This window comes from Lepidochelys kempii, chromosome 20, assembly GCF_965140265.1.
Source record: "Lepidochelys kempii isolate rLepKem1 chromosome 20, rLepKem1.hap2, whole genome shotgun sequence".
Lineage (NCBI taxonomy): Eukaryota > Metazoa > Chordata > Testudines > Cheloniidae > Lepidochelys > Lepidochelys kempii.
Genome location: NC_133275.1, coordinates 25,699,816 through 25,714,720, shown reverse-complemented (window position 1 = coordinate 25,714,720; position 14,905 = coordinate 25,699,816). Strand labels below are relative to the sequence as shown.

At 52.2% G+C, this 14,905-nt stretch overlaps 1 protein-coding gene across 1 annotated transcript in view; it reads right to left on the bottom strand.

Annotated features, from left to right (window-relative positions):
* Window positions 1–14,905, bottom strand: part of LOC140900848 (LIM homeobox transcription factor 1-alpha-like) — a 62,048-nt gene that overhangs the window by 37,121 nt on the left and 10,022 nt on the right. Inside the window, 1 exon segment of the mRNA XM_073318742.1 lies at window positions 13,551–13,737. Within this exon segment, the coding sequence (XP_073174843.1) occupies window positions 13,551–13,737 (187 nt within the window).

Here is a 14,905-nt window from a genome sequence, read left to right as displayed (position 1 = left end):
TTCAGCCCTGAGACCTAGGCCTCAGGAAGGCCTAAGAGGGGTAGGGAGGAGTCAAAGCAGGGCCTAGGTCTTGTCCTGGTCCCTCTGCACAGGGTTGAATTTCACCCACAGAGAATGCCAGCTGGCTATGGAAAATGCCCCTACCTGAGTGGGCCAACAGCTTGTGTCTGGCATGTACGGTGGTAGAACCCCTCCTCTGCTGGGACTGACTTCACCTGTAGCATCTCATTATAATTACCCACCCCGGCTCCACTCCTCAGGACTTGCCAGAGGCCAGCATTGCTGAAGCACATAGGAAACCCAAAGGATTGGGTCCTGGTTTCCCAGGGATTCTCCCTTCATCACAGGACTCCATGGGGTCGGAGCTTTAAGGAGGATGCCAAATAATATTGTGAAAGTTGGCAACACTGGTTTCTCTTGGATTCCTCTTTGTCCATCTGGCCCCAGTCCCCACAGCGCAATCCCAACAAAGTAACTGGAAGGCTGGGGCCATTTGCAGAGACTTTTCTGTGATCTGACACAGGAGACAAGCAGATGGACAGACAGAAAAGGCCATCAGCACTGAATGGACGACAACATTATCCAGAAAATCTCAGACCAAGAGGACACAAAGTGGGGTAGGAAAAAACAGCCCAAAAGAGGGAGACAGCTATCAATTACATTTAATTAAACTAGAAAGATAATTTGCCATGACAAGAATGCTCCCTCCTATCCCTCTGTTAGAAGAAAACAATCCAACAGCAATTGGGAATGGACAGCGTATGGTGGCGTGTTTCTTAATCACGTTCAAGGCACATCTGCATATTTCTTTCATTTTGCAGCGATTATGAAGTTACTGTTTAATTTCCTGGGCTCTGTGAATCCACCAGTGCAGGGAACAGTGTGAATGGGGCGAGGAATAGCTTTGTGTAATTAACATCATTAATCATAGCGCATACTTCACTCTCAGCAGGAGATAGGGCCCGTCTTCCTCACCCTCACATCTCTGGGGAAAGCAAAATGCTTGGGACAAGGGGACAATCCAGTCAGAGTTTGGGTCTCTACTATGGACAGAAACCTGAATGGGGGAATGCTCACTTGCCAAGAGGAACTCAGCTCTTATTAACAGCAAAGGCAAAGACGGATGTAAAATATGAACACAGGATCATAAGCACATAGTGCCATCCTGTGTTTTCACATTGGGCCTGGGAGCCAGGACTCCGAAGATCTAGTCCTGGTTCTGGAAGGGAAGTGGGGTCTAGTGGGTTAGAGGAGGGGGAGCCAGGATTCCTGCCTGGATTCTCTTCTGGCCATTGCCACTGACTTGCTGCGTGATCAAAGTCACTTCTCTTGGTGGTACAGTTTCCCTGTCTGTTAAATGGAGACAGCAACCCTGGCATGTGGGGGGAAAGGGGGATAAGACTTAGAGTTTGGCGACTTCTTTTCAAGCCTCAGGTGCCAGGTGCTCAGTAGATATAAATTATTACTATCATGGCAGATAGAGATCGCTCCCACACCTTCTCCCAAACCAGCTGCCACTCAGATTTAACTGGCAGGGGTCAGGAGGTGCAGGGCACTTCCTTATCTTCTCCCTGCTTCCCCAGCCACCTGGCTCTCCCTTTGTGTTTGGTGCAGCACCCGCAGGGGCTTCGAGAGGCAGGGGATGGGGCTCCATTCATCACTGCCTCATCCAGGCTGCTCATTATGTCATTTGTCTGCTTGCTCCTCAGCACACAGTCACTTCTTATTCCCTCCTTCCAGCCCCAAAGGGGTGCGGAGAAGGGACCCTCCTGTGCTGCAGAACAAGAACCAACTCTTGGCTGCGAAGGCTGCCAGGGTGGCAGGGTGGGGACTCAGCTCCAAAGGGCAGGGACCAGGCCTCCTGCTGTGTCTGTGCCGGGAGTAATAAATCATCAATAACCATATGAGCAGCCACAGCTTGGGACAGGCGTGTGAGCATCAGCGACCCTATTCACGAAGCAAGGCTGGGTAAGCAACAGGAAGCACGTTGTGGGTGAACCAACTCAATCCTGGCCTGCAGCTACGCCCCTTCCGCCCCCCCCCCCCGACACACAGCTCTGCTGATGCTCCTCAGTCCTGATCTGCAGCCCTCAGCTCCCAACCCCACCTCCGGGTCTGCTGATGCCCCAGAGTCCCAACCTGCAGACCTCTTGCTATCCCCTGTCCCCTGACAGTCCCCTTCAATCCAAAGAAGACCCGAGCCAAAGCTCTGTCTAAACTTGAATGCCTGTGTCTCTCACCAACAGACACTGGTCCAGTGAAAGATATTACTTCCCTCACCATGTCCCCCCTCAATCCTGACCTGCAGCCCCCTCCGCTCTCCCAGCTCTGGGCTCCACCCTCCGCCAGTTCTCAGAGCCCCGCAGGCTGCAGCCTCCCCGGCTCTCCCAGCCCTGCTCTTCTTGAGGCAGAGGATGCTTATTGTATCAAACGAGGATTGTTTTTAATGCTTATGTCACAAACTTATCTTGACGTGTCGGTCTTGGAGCTGTGCCCGTCTCCTCGCTGCATGCGAATAAAGAGCCTCTCATCTCTCTTCGCTGGCTTTTATGCCACTCAATGCTTTACATGCCAGGCCACGCTCCACCGTGCTACCTGTCTGCCTGCTTCACCATTGTGCGGCCCTTTGTGCCGTCATTTCCCACCAGGGCACGCTGGGTCCGAACCCGGTGGCATTTTACATCCCTGTGCACTGGCCTAAACAATGACACAGGCGGCAATAGAGACTCTGACCCTAAGCCTACAGCCCCCTGGGTAGGGCACAGGGGTAGGAATCAGGAGACCTGGGTTCTATTCCTGACTCTGCCACAGACTCCCTGTGCTGACCTTGGGCAAGTTACTTTCTTTTGCTGTGCCTTTGTTCTTTAGAGGGACTGTCTCTCACTTTGTGTGTCTGCAGTGCCTGGCGTGACAGGGCCCAGACCTTGGTCATGGGATATTGTGACAAATAATAATAATCTGTTATTAAAACAATCTTTGGTTTCCTTTAGCAGGTTAATTGCCGAATCCTCATCCTCCCAACCCCAGAGCCAATGGCTTCTCCTACCCTGGCGATCTTCTCTCTTCTGCTCCAAGGGGAGCACATGGTCTTTAAACCTTCAAACCAAGCCTTCCCACATGGTCTTTAAACATTAACTTGCCCTCATGGAGTGGCTGCCAAGGCGTGTGAACCCAGATCAGTCACCTAGAGCCGAGCGGAGAGGGTCATTGTGTTGCTCGGAGCCTGTTCTGCAGGGAGGAGTGGTTGGAAGGGCGTGTGCTGCTGGCTCACCCCTCGCCTATGCAGCCCTGGACGCACAATGGCTCCCAGGCCCCTGCCTGCCAGCACCCTCCCAAGTGCAGGAGACTGAAGATGCCAGTGACCCGATTAGCCTGCCTGACGAATGGGGATCGGCTCACCTGCACTTTCATTCCCTGTTCACACACATCACAGCCTCCAGTTCCCTTTTCCCCAGCTGGCATCTGGGCCTCCTGGTTCCCCTGGATTAAAAATATTGCACAATCGTACAGCCTGGACCCAAATGGCTGCAGCACAAATGCAATGTGGGTCATTACCGCAGCGTCCCAGAGTGTTTTATATCAAGGGTCCCTCCTCCCCCTGCCTAGTCTCTCCACCTCACAGCACCGTCCTGGAGTATGAGAAGTTCCCGTCCAGGGGTGCTGAAAGCCACTGAACCAAGCGGTACACACTGCAGATGATGAACGCCAGGCATTTGGGTGCGATTATTGCTGCACCTGCAGCGCCCCAGGCCCACCTCTCCCCAAGGCTCATGGGGATTCTCCATATTTTTCAGCCAGGCTTCAACAAGAAGAATACATGTTTGTTGCTCCCTTTCATCCCGAGCTTAGAAAGATCCCTGCTTGTGTCGGGTTGTTCCCACCCGCCCCCTTTACAGATGCTGGGCCAGCCCAGCACAAAGTGTCCCTGTGCAGGACCGAACAAAGGCCTGGTATCTCCCCAGGGAGGGGAGGTGCAGGCCCAAAGAATGCATAATGAGGAAAGGCAAAGGAAGCTGAGCTCCCCACCCCAGCTCTGCCAATGCCCCCCAATCCCGACCCACAGTCCCCCTGCAATCCCAGCCCCAGCTCTGCCTACACAGACCCCTAGGAAATGAGGGGAACTCTATGGTGATCTTCAGGAGGTTTGTAAAGTGACAACATGAAGGATTCACTGCCCTCCTTGAAGAGCCCACTGGCCCATCAAGCCCAGTGTCCTGCCTCTGGCTGGGGCTCGGCCCTGGACGCCACAGAGGCGGGTGTCCCCAGCCCCAAGAACTGCACCAGGCCAGTCACGTGATACTCTGCAACTCTGAGAAAATGCAAAGGGAGGAATCTAGGCACCAAGAGGGGACTTGGGCAAAGGCACCCGCTGGGACGTGCTGGCTGGTCAGCTGTCCCTGGCTCTCTGCCTTCAGAGTCGACATCAGAGAAACTCCAAATAGACTTCTCTGGGCCCAGAGGCCAGAGTCAAGACCAGGGGCCGAGGTGGCATTTCAGGGGTTCTGTCTCTGTGCTCAGTTGCACCGGTCACGTGAGAGCAGCCCGGCGATGGAGTGCCTGGCAAGGCAGGTTCGAGCCGAGTTCAGCCGGTATCTCTGAAGAGGACAAGCAAATCATCTCCACATGGGCAGCGGGAGAGCGCGGAGGAGAGAAGGATGCCTGCCAGAGCGAGGCTGCGGTTCACATCCCTCCTGACAGCTCCCCAGCAGCCCCCGCATCGCCTGTCATCCCACAAAACAAACTTCAAAGTAAACAAGGCGCCCGGGACCGGGCCGTTGCAGCCACTTTATCATCAGTGGAGAGTATTTTCCTCCCCCCGAACTGTTGCTGTTTGATACCATTTACACGAGCTGCACAGAGTGGGATTTACAGGGCAGGTGCCCAAACGAAGCGCTGGGATAGCTGGCGGGGCCCCAAGCAAAAGGGGAAGAGAGAGTTTTACAAAAGCCTTCAGATTGTGGTTTTATATGATAGGGACCGGAGAGCAACATCCATCTTCGGGCTTAACATTTCATCTCTAGATCAACAGCCCGTTCCTTCCCCCACGTTCAGCTGCAGCTGTTGGCTTATCTTTCCATTAAAGCATTTTCCTCTTATTGCGCAGTTCACATAAGGAGGGATATGTGCCAGACGGGTCTCCCCTTTGGGTCAACACGCTACAGCCATGGTCTAAACTGCTGCCCATGGTGACGTTGGATTCTGCAAACCAGATCAGTCCCTGACCAAAACACTAGGGTTGGGTTTGTGCGTGTGCGTACATGTAAGAAGGCTAAGAATACAAACACGGGAGGACAGGATTTTAAAAAATGAGGGTTGGAAGTTAGACTCCTTTGAAAATAGCAGCCTGTGAGCCTAAGTGTGTTAGGGTAAAACCTTCAAGAGTGCCGAAGGATTTCAAAACCACTTAGTGACTAAAAGAACAGGAGGACTTGTGGCCTTAGAGACTAACAAATGTATTTATTCGGATGAAGTGAGCTGTAGCTCACGAAAGCTTATGCTCAAATAAATTGGTTAGTCTCTAAGGTGCCACAAGTCCTCCTGTTCTGTTTTCGGATACAGACTCACACGGCTGCTCCTCTGAAACTTAGTGACTAAGGAGCCTGAGTCTCATTTTCAGAAGTGACTTGGGGCACCAAACTCCCATAGACTCCTTTGAAAATCCCATGCATGAACCATTATTTAGGCACCAAAATAAGCCTCTAAGGGTGAATTTTTCAAAAGCACCCAAGTCCCATTGTCAAAAAAGTCAGTTTCCTTGAAAGCCAATGCTCCGAAGTGCCCAAATCTCTTAAAAAGGAACTTGGGTGCTTTTGAAAATTTTACCCTTAGAGGCTTATTTCAGTTCCTAAATAATGATTTACAGATGGGATTTTCAAAGGCATCTATGACTCTGTTGCCCAAACATGCATTTGAAAACACCCCGTATTTAGGCACCTAACTCAGGCTCTGTAAAGAGTGTCTTAACACCTTTAAAGTGCTGGTCCTGGTGTAGCCTAGGTCCAGATCCACACACAGTGTCTGTACTGGTGTAATTATGTCAGCTAGGGGTGTGATTTTGACCTAGAGAGTTAGACCGGTACTACCCCAAGTGTGAATGCAGTGATAAAGGTACCTCACACCTGTATCAGTTACTTCCTTTCTGGTATAAGAATAACTTACACCAGTATAAAGCACTCCCTCCACACTGGGTGAGCGGGTTGTTCCAGTGTAACTGTACATTACAGTTAAAAATGCATAACATGCGTGTGCAGGTAAGCCCTGAGCTAATGTGGTTTAAGCAAACATCGTTTTTCTTCACTTACACAGGGCCCCTGTAACCTGGTTTCAAAAGCATGAAACACAATAACTGAGCTCAGCAACTTGCAAGGAGCTCAGCCCTTTGGAAAGTCACCCTCCGTGTCCAGGCGATGGCTCTATGAGCCTATCTTGGCCTCCGGGTGAATATCACCCCAGTGCATAAGGGCAACATGAGGCCTAAACATCTCTGAAGTCCCTCCCTGGCTTCCAGTGCAAGTTCAGGGCCACAGACTGTAAGTGTTTTTGAGCAGGGACCAGCCTGTGATGTATCTGGCAGAGCTGTGGGCGCTGTGAAATAAAGCAACAGCAGCCAGCCAGAGGAGGTGATGGAGAATGGGTGGCACAAACTGTGAGAAGCTGATGTTAACAGTGTCCCCTTACATTGAGGAATGGCCAGCTGCAGCAGTTTCTGGCTCGTGTCTGATGACTAACCAACCCTGGGAAGTGGGCAAGCCCTGGTATTTTTATTACTGTCCCTGCTTGCTGCCAAGCGTCTGCGTCACCGGCAGGGAGGCGGCTGTGTTCTCTCTTCTGAAGCGCGGAGGAGATAAGATTGGACTGTTAAGAAAAATCTTTAAAGGCGGCTGCCAAACTCCAGGAAACTTTACAAAGCACCATGTCTCCTTCCCAGCAGCCTCCCCAAACCCTCATGTGCCGTCTCTGTATTTCTTTTCCCAGCAATGCCGGCTGCCAGAGACCTATCTGTGCGGAGATAGACGCTCTCATCTTTCACAACAGCACATGCTCCCCCCAGCTGTGGATCGCAAATGGCGCAAGACTAAGCACACCCTGCCCTTGTGCAGGAGGTGACCGTTCTTATCCCCAGAGCACAGCCAGGAAACCAGTCACAGAGACTGGATGTGATTTGCACAAAGCCACACAGGAGGCCTATGTTTGGAAAGAGAAACCCAGGAGTCCTGACTCCCAGCCCACCCTCTAACCTAACCACTAGCACCCACTCCACTCCCAGAGCCAGGAAGAGAACCCAGGAGTCCTGACTCCCAACCCTGTCCCTGCTCTAGCCACCAAACCCCACTGGTTCACCTTGCATTTGCCCTGTTTCTCCTGCTGATTCATTCCGTGGTGTTGTAGCCCGGTCTTTGTGACATCATGAGCTGCCATGGTGACACTACCCGATGTCACAAATTCCAGGCCGAGCTGCAAGGTTCATGACATCCCCAGTTGACGTCACAGATGCCCTATTCAGCTGGTATGTCCAGGCTAATTCCAAAGGAGAAGCTGTGGCTCACACAGATACCCCAAGTCTTGACAATGTGGCCGAGGAAAGGGGCAGAGGGAGAGTTCAAAGTCATTTTGGTAACTGATTGGGTTCTTAAAGTTTGGCCGAATGTCACCATGGTTATTTCAACTCTGGCCTCAGGAAATAAGGAACCTATGTAAGCTCTGAATCATCCCCCACGCTGCAAGGCAGGGGAGAGCCAAGTGTCCGCCCAAAGCAGCTGCAATGCTTATAGCCGTGATCAAAGTGCTCCTCACAGGGAGATAACCTCCTGCAGGATCTCCCCTGACCCGCTCCATGGAGCTTTGCCACTTGGCCAGCATGAGGAGTCATAAGGCTGCAGCTTTGGTTAATCATTCAAAGCCCCGTTAGGGATGAGCAGCCCCTCTCCTCCCATCAGGTTCTTCCAGCTTATCGCTGTTCCAGACGTGTTGAAGGAAAGGGAGGTAGGGGCAGCAGGACTGGGAACATCAGCTCCCCATGCACCAGCTCCCCAAAGTACCCTCCTTCCAGAGCCAGAGCCAAGACCTAACAGAGCCAATGGTCTTTCACCCCGCCCCACCCCCACTTCCCCAAAAGAATAATACATTTTGCAAGTTGCATGCATGGTGGCTGCCAGGTCATGGTGGGTAATGGACTGGCCTTGACTAGCAGCATCAGGGTTAGAACTACCTGTGCCTCGTCTCCTCTGGGATTTAACATGGAGATTGCTAAAGTAATGCAACAGCACCCCTCTTTGTAGGCCCAGATTAACCCATGTGCCCTTAGTGCACTTTCACAGGGACCCCGTCTCAGGGGGGCCCCTGACCACTAGGGGAAAGAGCCAACTGAGCAGCACTGCAACCCCATGCAACAGGTTGCAACAGCCACTCACTCAGATTCGGGCCGGCTGCCTCCCCTGCCCCCATCAGGATAGATGGCAGTCTGGCCAAACCTGAGGGGCGTGGAGCCATGCAACTGCAGGGGCAGGCAATGGGAGTGCGCTGTGCTGGGCAGCCAGGGTCTGGGGGAGCTGCCCTAGGCTGGGACAGGAGAGGTGCGCTGAACCGGGAAGTGGGACGGGCGTGCTGGAGAGTGGCCAGGAATGTCCCAGAACTAAGTGATGGGCGGGGGTGAGTTGTAGGGGGGTTATGGGATGAGTGGGGAGTGTTGGAGGGCTGCGGGGTGAGGGATTGGGAGCAAGTGGGGGATGTTGGGATCGGGGGATGAGACGTTGGGGGCTGCAGTGACTGGGATGTATGTCAGGGCCGCTGGGATGTGTGTGTGTGTGGGGAGGTCATCAGGATAGGTGAGGGCTGGTGGAGGGTTGTTGGGGTATATGTGGGGTTGAAGAGCCATTTGGGGGCCCATGTGGGGATGGGGAGAGAGGGGAATTCTGGGGTGGGGTTGGTATGTATGGGGGGGCACTCCCTGTGCAGGAGCTCAGTGCACTGTTCGTGTCATGCAGGGCTGGCAGCCCCTGGAGCAGCCCTAGTTTGAGGAAGGTGGGGGCCCCACCCATGTCCACAGGGCCCAAAAACTCAGGGCTTGTCTTTTTGCAGTGCGGACGTGGCTACAGATGGCTGTGTCCCAGCTGGACCAGTGTGTTTAAGGGAAAGGAGCAGAGTCCCCTGCATCCCCTTCATACCTCTGTGCTGCTCTTGGCTGGCAATTCAGGAATAACCCCACCCTGTGCCCCCACAGCTCACCCCCCTAACTCCTTTCCAGCCAGCTCCCGACACCTCAGCCTGGCCAGCCCCAAGTTCCTCCAGACTGCAAGAAATTTAAATGCACAAATTGCTAATAATCTGGAGCTCAGCCTGAAACCATCACAACAGATACCGCCAGGGATCCAGGGGTCTCCCTGGGGGAAGAGAGAGCAGGTGCCACCTTGCTCTCCAACCCTCCCTGCTACAGAGGAATTCGGTCCATCTGAATGAAGCTAGGCAAGACATCAGGATCCTCCTTTCCATTTTACAAATGGGTAAACTGAGGCACCAGGTGGGGGTCACACAGTAAGTCAGTGGCAGAGCTGAGAATAGGACCCAGAGTCCTGACTCCTAGTCTTGTGCTTACACCACAACACTATCTTTCTTCTTGGTTAGGAAAGTCATCAGAAGCCTCTGGATGGCGTCAATGAATTATTGAAAGAAAAGGAGTACTTGCGGCACCTTAGAGACTAACCAATTTATTTGAGCATAAGCTTTCGTGAGCTACAGCTAGCTCACGAAAGCTTATGCTCAAATAAATTGGTTAGTCTCTAAGGTGCCGCAAGTCCTCCTTTTCTTTTTGCGAATACAGACTAACACGGCTGTTACTCTGAAACCAATGAATTATTGAGTTACTGTTTTTAAAAGACAAGGAAGAAGAGCTTTGCCATTCAGTATTGGTAGCATTCATTTATACAGCGGTAGCTTCTAGTAGCCCCAGCCACGGACCACGACCCCACTGTGCTAGGTGCTGTACATTGTTTAGTAGGTGTATTACGGTAGTGCCTAGGTCAGGGGCGGGCAAACTTTTTGGCCTGAGGGCCGCATCGGGTTTCTGAAATTGTATGGGGGGCTGGTTAGGAGAGGCTGTGCCTCCCCAAACAGCCAGGCATGGCCCAGCCCCCCATCCGGCCCCCCTGCTTCTCGCCCCCTAATGGCCCCCCCGGGACTCCTGCCCCATCCAACCCCCCCGTTCCCTGATGGCCCCCCAGGGACTCCTGTCCCATCCACCTCCCCTGTTCTCGGTCCCCTGACTGCCCCTGGATCCCCCACCCCTAACTGCCCCCCACTGCCCCATCCAACCACCCCCTCTCCCTGACCGCCCCCAGACCCCTCACCCCTAACTGCCCCCCACCACCTCATTCAACCCCCCCTCCTTCCTGACTGCCCCCCTGGGATCCCTGCCCCCCCCACCCCACCCCCCGCTCCCTGTCCCCTGACCACCCACCGCCACCCCATCCAACCCCTCCTCTCCTTCTTGACTGCCGCCCTGGGACCCCTGCCCCCATTCAACCCCCCTGTTCCCCGCCCTCTGACCGCCCTGACCCCTATTCATGCCCCTGACCACCCCCCGAACTCCCCGCCCTCTATCCAACCCCCCCCGCCCTGCTCCCTGCCCCCTTACCGCGCTGCCAGGACCACCTGTGACTGGCAGCGCAGCTGCACCACGACAGGCAGCCGCGCCACGCAGCACAGAGCACTGGGTCAGGCCGGGCTCTGCAGCGCCCCCGCCCAGGGCATTGCGCCACGCAGCAGTGTGGCTGCTGGGGAGCGGGGACAGTGGGGAAGGGGCCGGGGGCTAGCCTCCCGGGCCAGGAGCTCAGGGGCCAGGCAGGATGGTCCCATGGGCCAGGTGTGGCCCGCAGGTTGTAGTTTGCCCACCTGTGGCCTAGGTGCTCCAGCCATGGACCATGTGCTAGGTGCTGTGCTAGGCGCTGTACATTGTTTATTTGGTGTATTATGGTAGTGCCTAGGTGCTCCAGCCACAGACCATGACCCCACTGTGCTAGGGGCTGTACATTATTTATTAGGTGTATTACGGTAGTGCCTGGGGGCTCTAGTCACACATCACAACCCTACTGCGCTAGGCACTGTACAAATACAGGAAAAACGTATCTCTAGAGGCTGTCAAGAACCCTAGAGCTTGGGTCTTGCTGACAAAGGTGGATCGGCGGTAAATGCTCGCCTACAGACATTTCTGAGCCAACTAATAGCTGGATTCCTCTTGGTGCCAATTGCCAAATTTATTCCCTTTTTGTGTCTCCATTTTCCTCTTTTCGGGTTCCAGGTTTATTTAATATTAGGAGAGAAAAATCTTTCAACGGCTCTATTAAATGGAGCTCAGGTTCTACCCCTAGTGTCTCTGGGCTGGATGGTGGGAGCAGGAGCTCTGGGGGAAGGAGGCTGTGGAAGGAGCTGCAAAAATACGGGTGTTCACAGGTGGGCCAAAGTGCAAATCCCTTATTGTCATGGTTTGGGCTTCTGCCTCCATTACAAATGTACAAATACAATTCCAAAAACAGGCTCTCTCATCCCAGATTTGTTTGGGGATATAACATGTAGAAGTGGCTATTTGGGACTGCAACACACAGCATGCGAAGTAGCCCGCAGACAGATGGGAAGGCTGCTTCACCATCTACCTGTGTTTCCTTGAGGGAACTGGTAACATTTTTAACTACACATTTCTGACAACCACAAACACGCTTTCGTTTGGCAGAAACGCCATCTCTGCTTCCAGATACACACAATACAGCTCCTGCCCGAACTGGTTCCTACTCTGGCACCTACTTTAATCTACAAAATGTAAAAATAACCCATAACCAGCCTAGCAGAGCAGCCCCATTCTGTGCTCCTGGAGCCCTTGTCAGCCACTCAAAACAGAGTCTATAAGTAACAGTCCAGGTGGCTCTACCCCCTCTCCATAGGGGGGAGACAAACCAACTACCATCAGCCAAGCAGAGGAGAAACACAGCTCAGTGCCCTCTCCAAGCTCCATTGCGCTCACCAGGAGCCGGTGCAAACAAACAGATCTAGCAACCTGCCTGGAATGTCAATAGAACGGTGCCATTTTGCACCACAAAGTTGGGGATCAAATTCCAAACCAGAACCTGGTCTCCACACTGGCAGCTCCCTCCCTTTTAAACTAAGGGAACTCCATGCACTTCAGCTCCCGCAGGATGGCACAGCTGCACGCATCCCTGTCCCTCCCGGCTCTTTGGAAGATCTAACTTTCCCCTTAGGGGCAGAATGTTCCAGGTCTTTGTTAGTAGCTGTCTCTGCTCAGATAGGCAGGGCCTGGGTCTCTGTTGCTCTGGAATCTCATGCTATCACGCCTATGCAAAATGCTTCTGTTCCGATCTGGAACCAGGCATAGAGCCACGGAGAGCCAGCTACTTACTGTGCATGGTATTCTCTAGTACCCCGTTGCATCTCTCTCTCTCTGCATTTGCAACTCAGCAACGGGCCTACCGCAGAGTTGCACTGGCAAAATTCTGCCTTCAGTTGCACTGGTGCATTCCCACTGATTTGAAGGGTGCTGTATCAGTGTGAGTCAGGGACTCCTGGGTTCTAGTCCCAGCTCCATGATCCTGGTCAAATCACGACCAGCCTCTGTTCCCCTACTATCTTGTCTATCTTAGAGCTGGTCGAAGCTCAGAAGTTCCATTCCTCAGGAAATTCTGACATTTTAAAATTTCCTTTAATCCTAAATTGGAACAAAACATCAAGATTTCAAAATTCACTGTGAAAAATTTCCATTTTGGAAACGTTTTGGAAAGATCAAAATGACCTTATCAAAGTGCCTCATTTCAGCCGTTCTATTTTAGAAACAATAAAATCAAAATGAAGTGCTCTGATAGTTTTTCTATAAACATTTTGACAAAGTTGATCCTGTATGTTGCCGTGGATGTTTCGACTGTGTTGAATTTGCATTTTCCAATGGAAAACTGTCCCACTGGAAAAATTTTGCAAGCTCTATTCTATTTAGGGCAGGGACGGTCTCTCACTACAACAGAACCCTGATTTTATGAACACCAATCTTACAAACAATAAGTTACACCAACCATTCTTCCTTCCCTTGTGAAAAAAAAATACATGACCCAGTGAAAGTCATGGTGAAGAAGTCGACATCCCTTCACAGTCCAATACCTTCAGTGCGTTGGAAAGTGCTTTGCAGTGGTTTGAAGGGCAAGCAGAAAGTGATGCAGTGCTCCATACTGCAGCTTACGCAATGAACCTGCCGTAATGCTGATATGTTCGATTTCATTATCTCCAATTACTTGGTAAAATAGGGGTTCTGCTGTTTGGGTCTGTGCAGCACCCAGTACAATGGGCCTCTAGATACTCCTGCAATATACATAACCTGACCCTACGCGTCCTATCCCCTGCTGCATATCATTACAGTCATCTCTTCTTCACAGCCCATCTCCAGGAATCCATCTCACACCTGTTCTCTCTGCTTGGCTTCCCCCTTAATGGCAGCCTCAAACACAATAGCCAGAGCTTGTGACGTGGGGGGAGCCAAACTCAAAGCCAGAGGCACTTACTTCTCATAGTCATGCTTGCAGTACAGCTGCCGGTTGCGACAGTAACAGGTGCCCGACAGCGGCTGCAGGCAGGCGGCACACTTCACACAGCCTTCGTGCCAGGAGCGCTCATTGACTCGCAGGAGGAACCGGTCGGAGATGGGCATGTCACAGCCGGCACAAACCTCCCGCATTTTGGAGTCTGTCCCTGGCAACAGAGAAAAAGGCAAATGAGCCACACGAAGGAGGACTGGTTTCCAAATGGGAAATGCTGCTAAGGAAATGTTTCCAAATGCTAAGGAAATGTTTCCAAATGCTGCTAAGGTGGAATTCACCCCTGGGGAGGAGACCCAGCACAAGGCCTAGGTGCTGCTTAAATCCGGCTTCAAGGGCCGAAGCTGGATTTAAGCAGGGCCTAGGCCTCATGTTTGCGCTAAATCTGTTTTAGAGCCATGTGTTACTCGTGTCAATTGCCGTACGTGCACCCAGAGAGAGAGAGAGAGAGAGAGAGAGAGAACACTGTATTGGGCACATATTTTTACAATCTTATAAATAAGTAAAAAAGTTTGTCCCACAAAAATATATGGCATCTACAGGATTGGTTTCTAATTTCCAGGTAGTACATTTTTAAAAATCCTCTCCCCTGCCCCCCAAATCCACCACTAAAGAGAAATATAGAATGCAGAAGACCATCCCCTCGGGTCTGTAATAGCTAGATCTTCAAGAGTACCCAGCACTTACACTCAGGACTTGGTAGTCACATAATACCAGCACATTGGGGGCTGAAAATGCCCCAAGTGTCACTTGCACCATTGGCAAGATTTTCCGAAGTGATCTGCTCCCAGCAGCTCCCACTGTTTTCAGTGGTGGGGTGTGTGTGTGTCTGTTCGCCACGGTTCTCAATGGCGTAATATATGCACGGTCTGTTGTTCTCAGGGATGCATGTGTGGTTCTCAAGAGGAGCTGTTGGATGCTGAGTACTTTTGACAATCTACAATAAGAGTTTGGAAGGAGGTCAGATTTGGGTCTGAACAGCCAGCCTGTGCCTCCCAGGTGTATGCCAGATTAATCCCAGTCAGGGGGATGCGGTGCTAAACCAGTTAAAATAGCGAGAGCTCCAGAGACTTGAGATTTTTTCCCCTGGATGTTATCATCACATAAATCTATGGCTACCCTTCAAAGGCTTCCCTGCGATAACTCCAAGGTAGAGGCATGCGGGTGGGTAATAAATACGCTCTCTGGCGCATTGGATCTGGGCTGTAGGCTGAGCCAGGCAGGTATGAAGTACCTTAGCCGAGTGCACTGTCTCCCCACCCATCATGCTGAGCTGCTCAGGTTTTTAAACCCTTGATTTGTCCTGTCCCTTCACCAGCCTC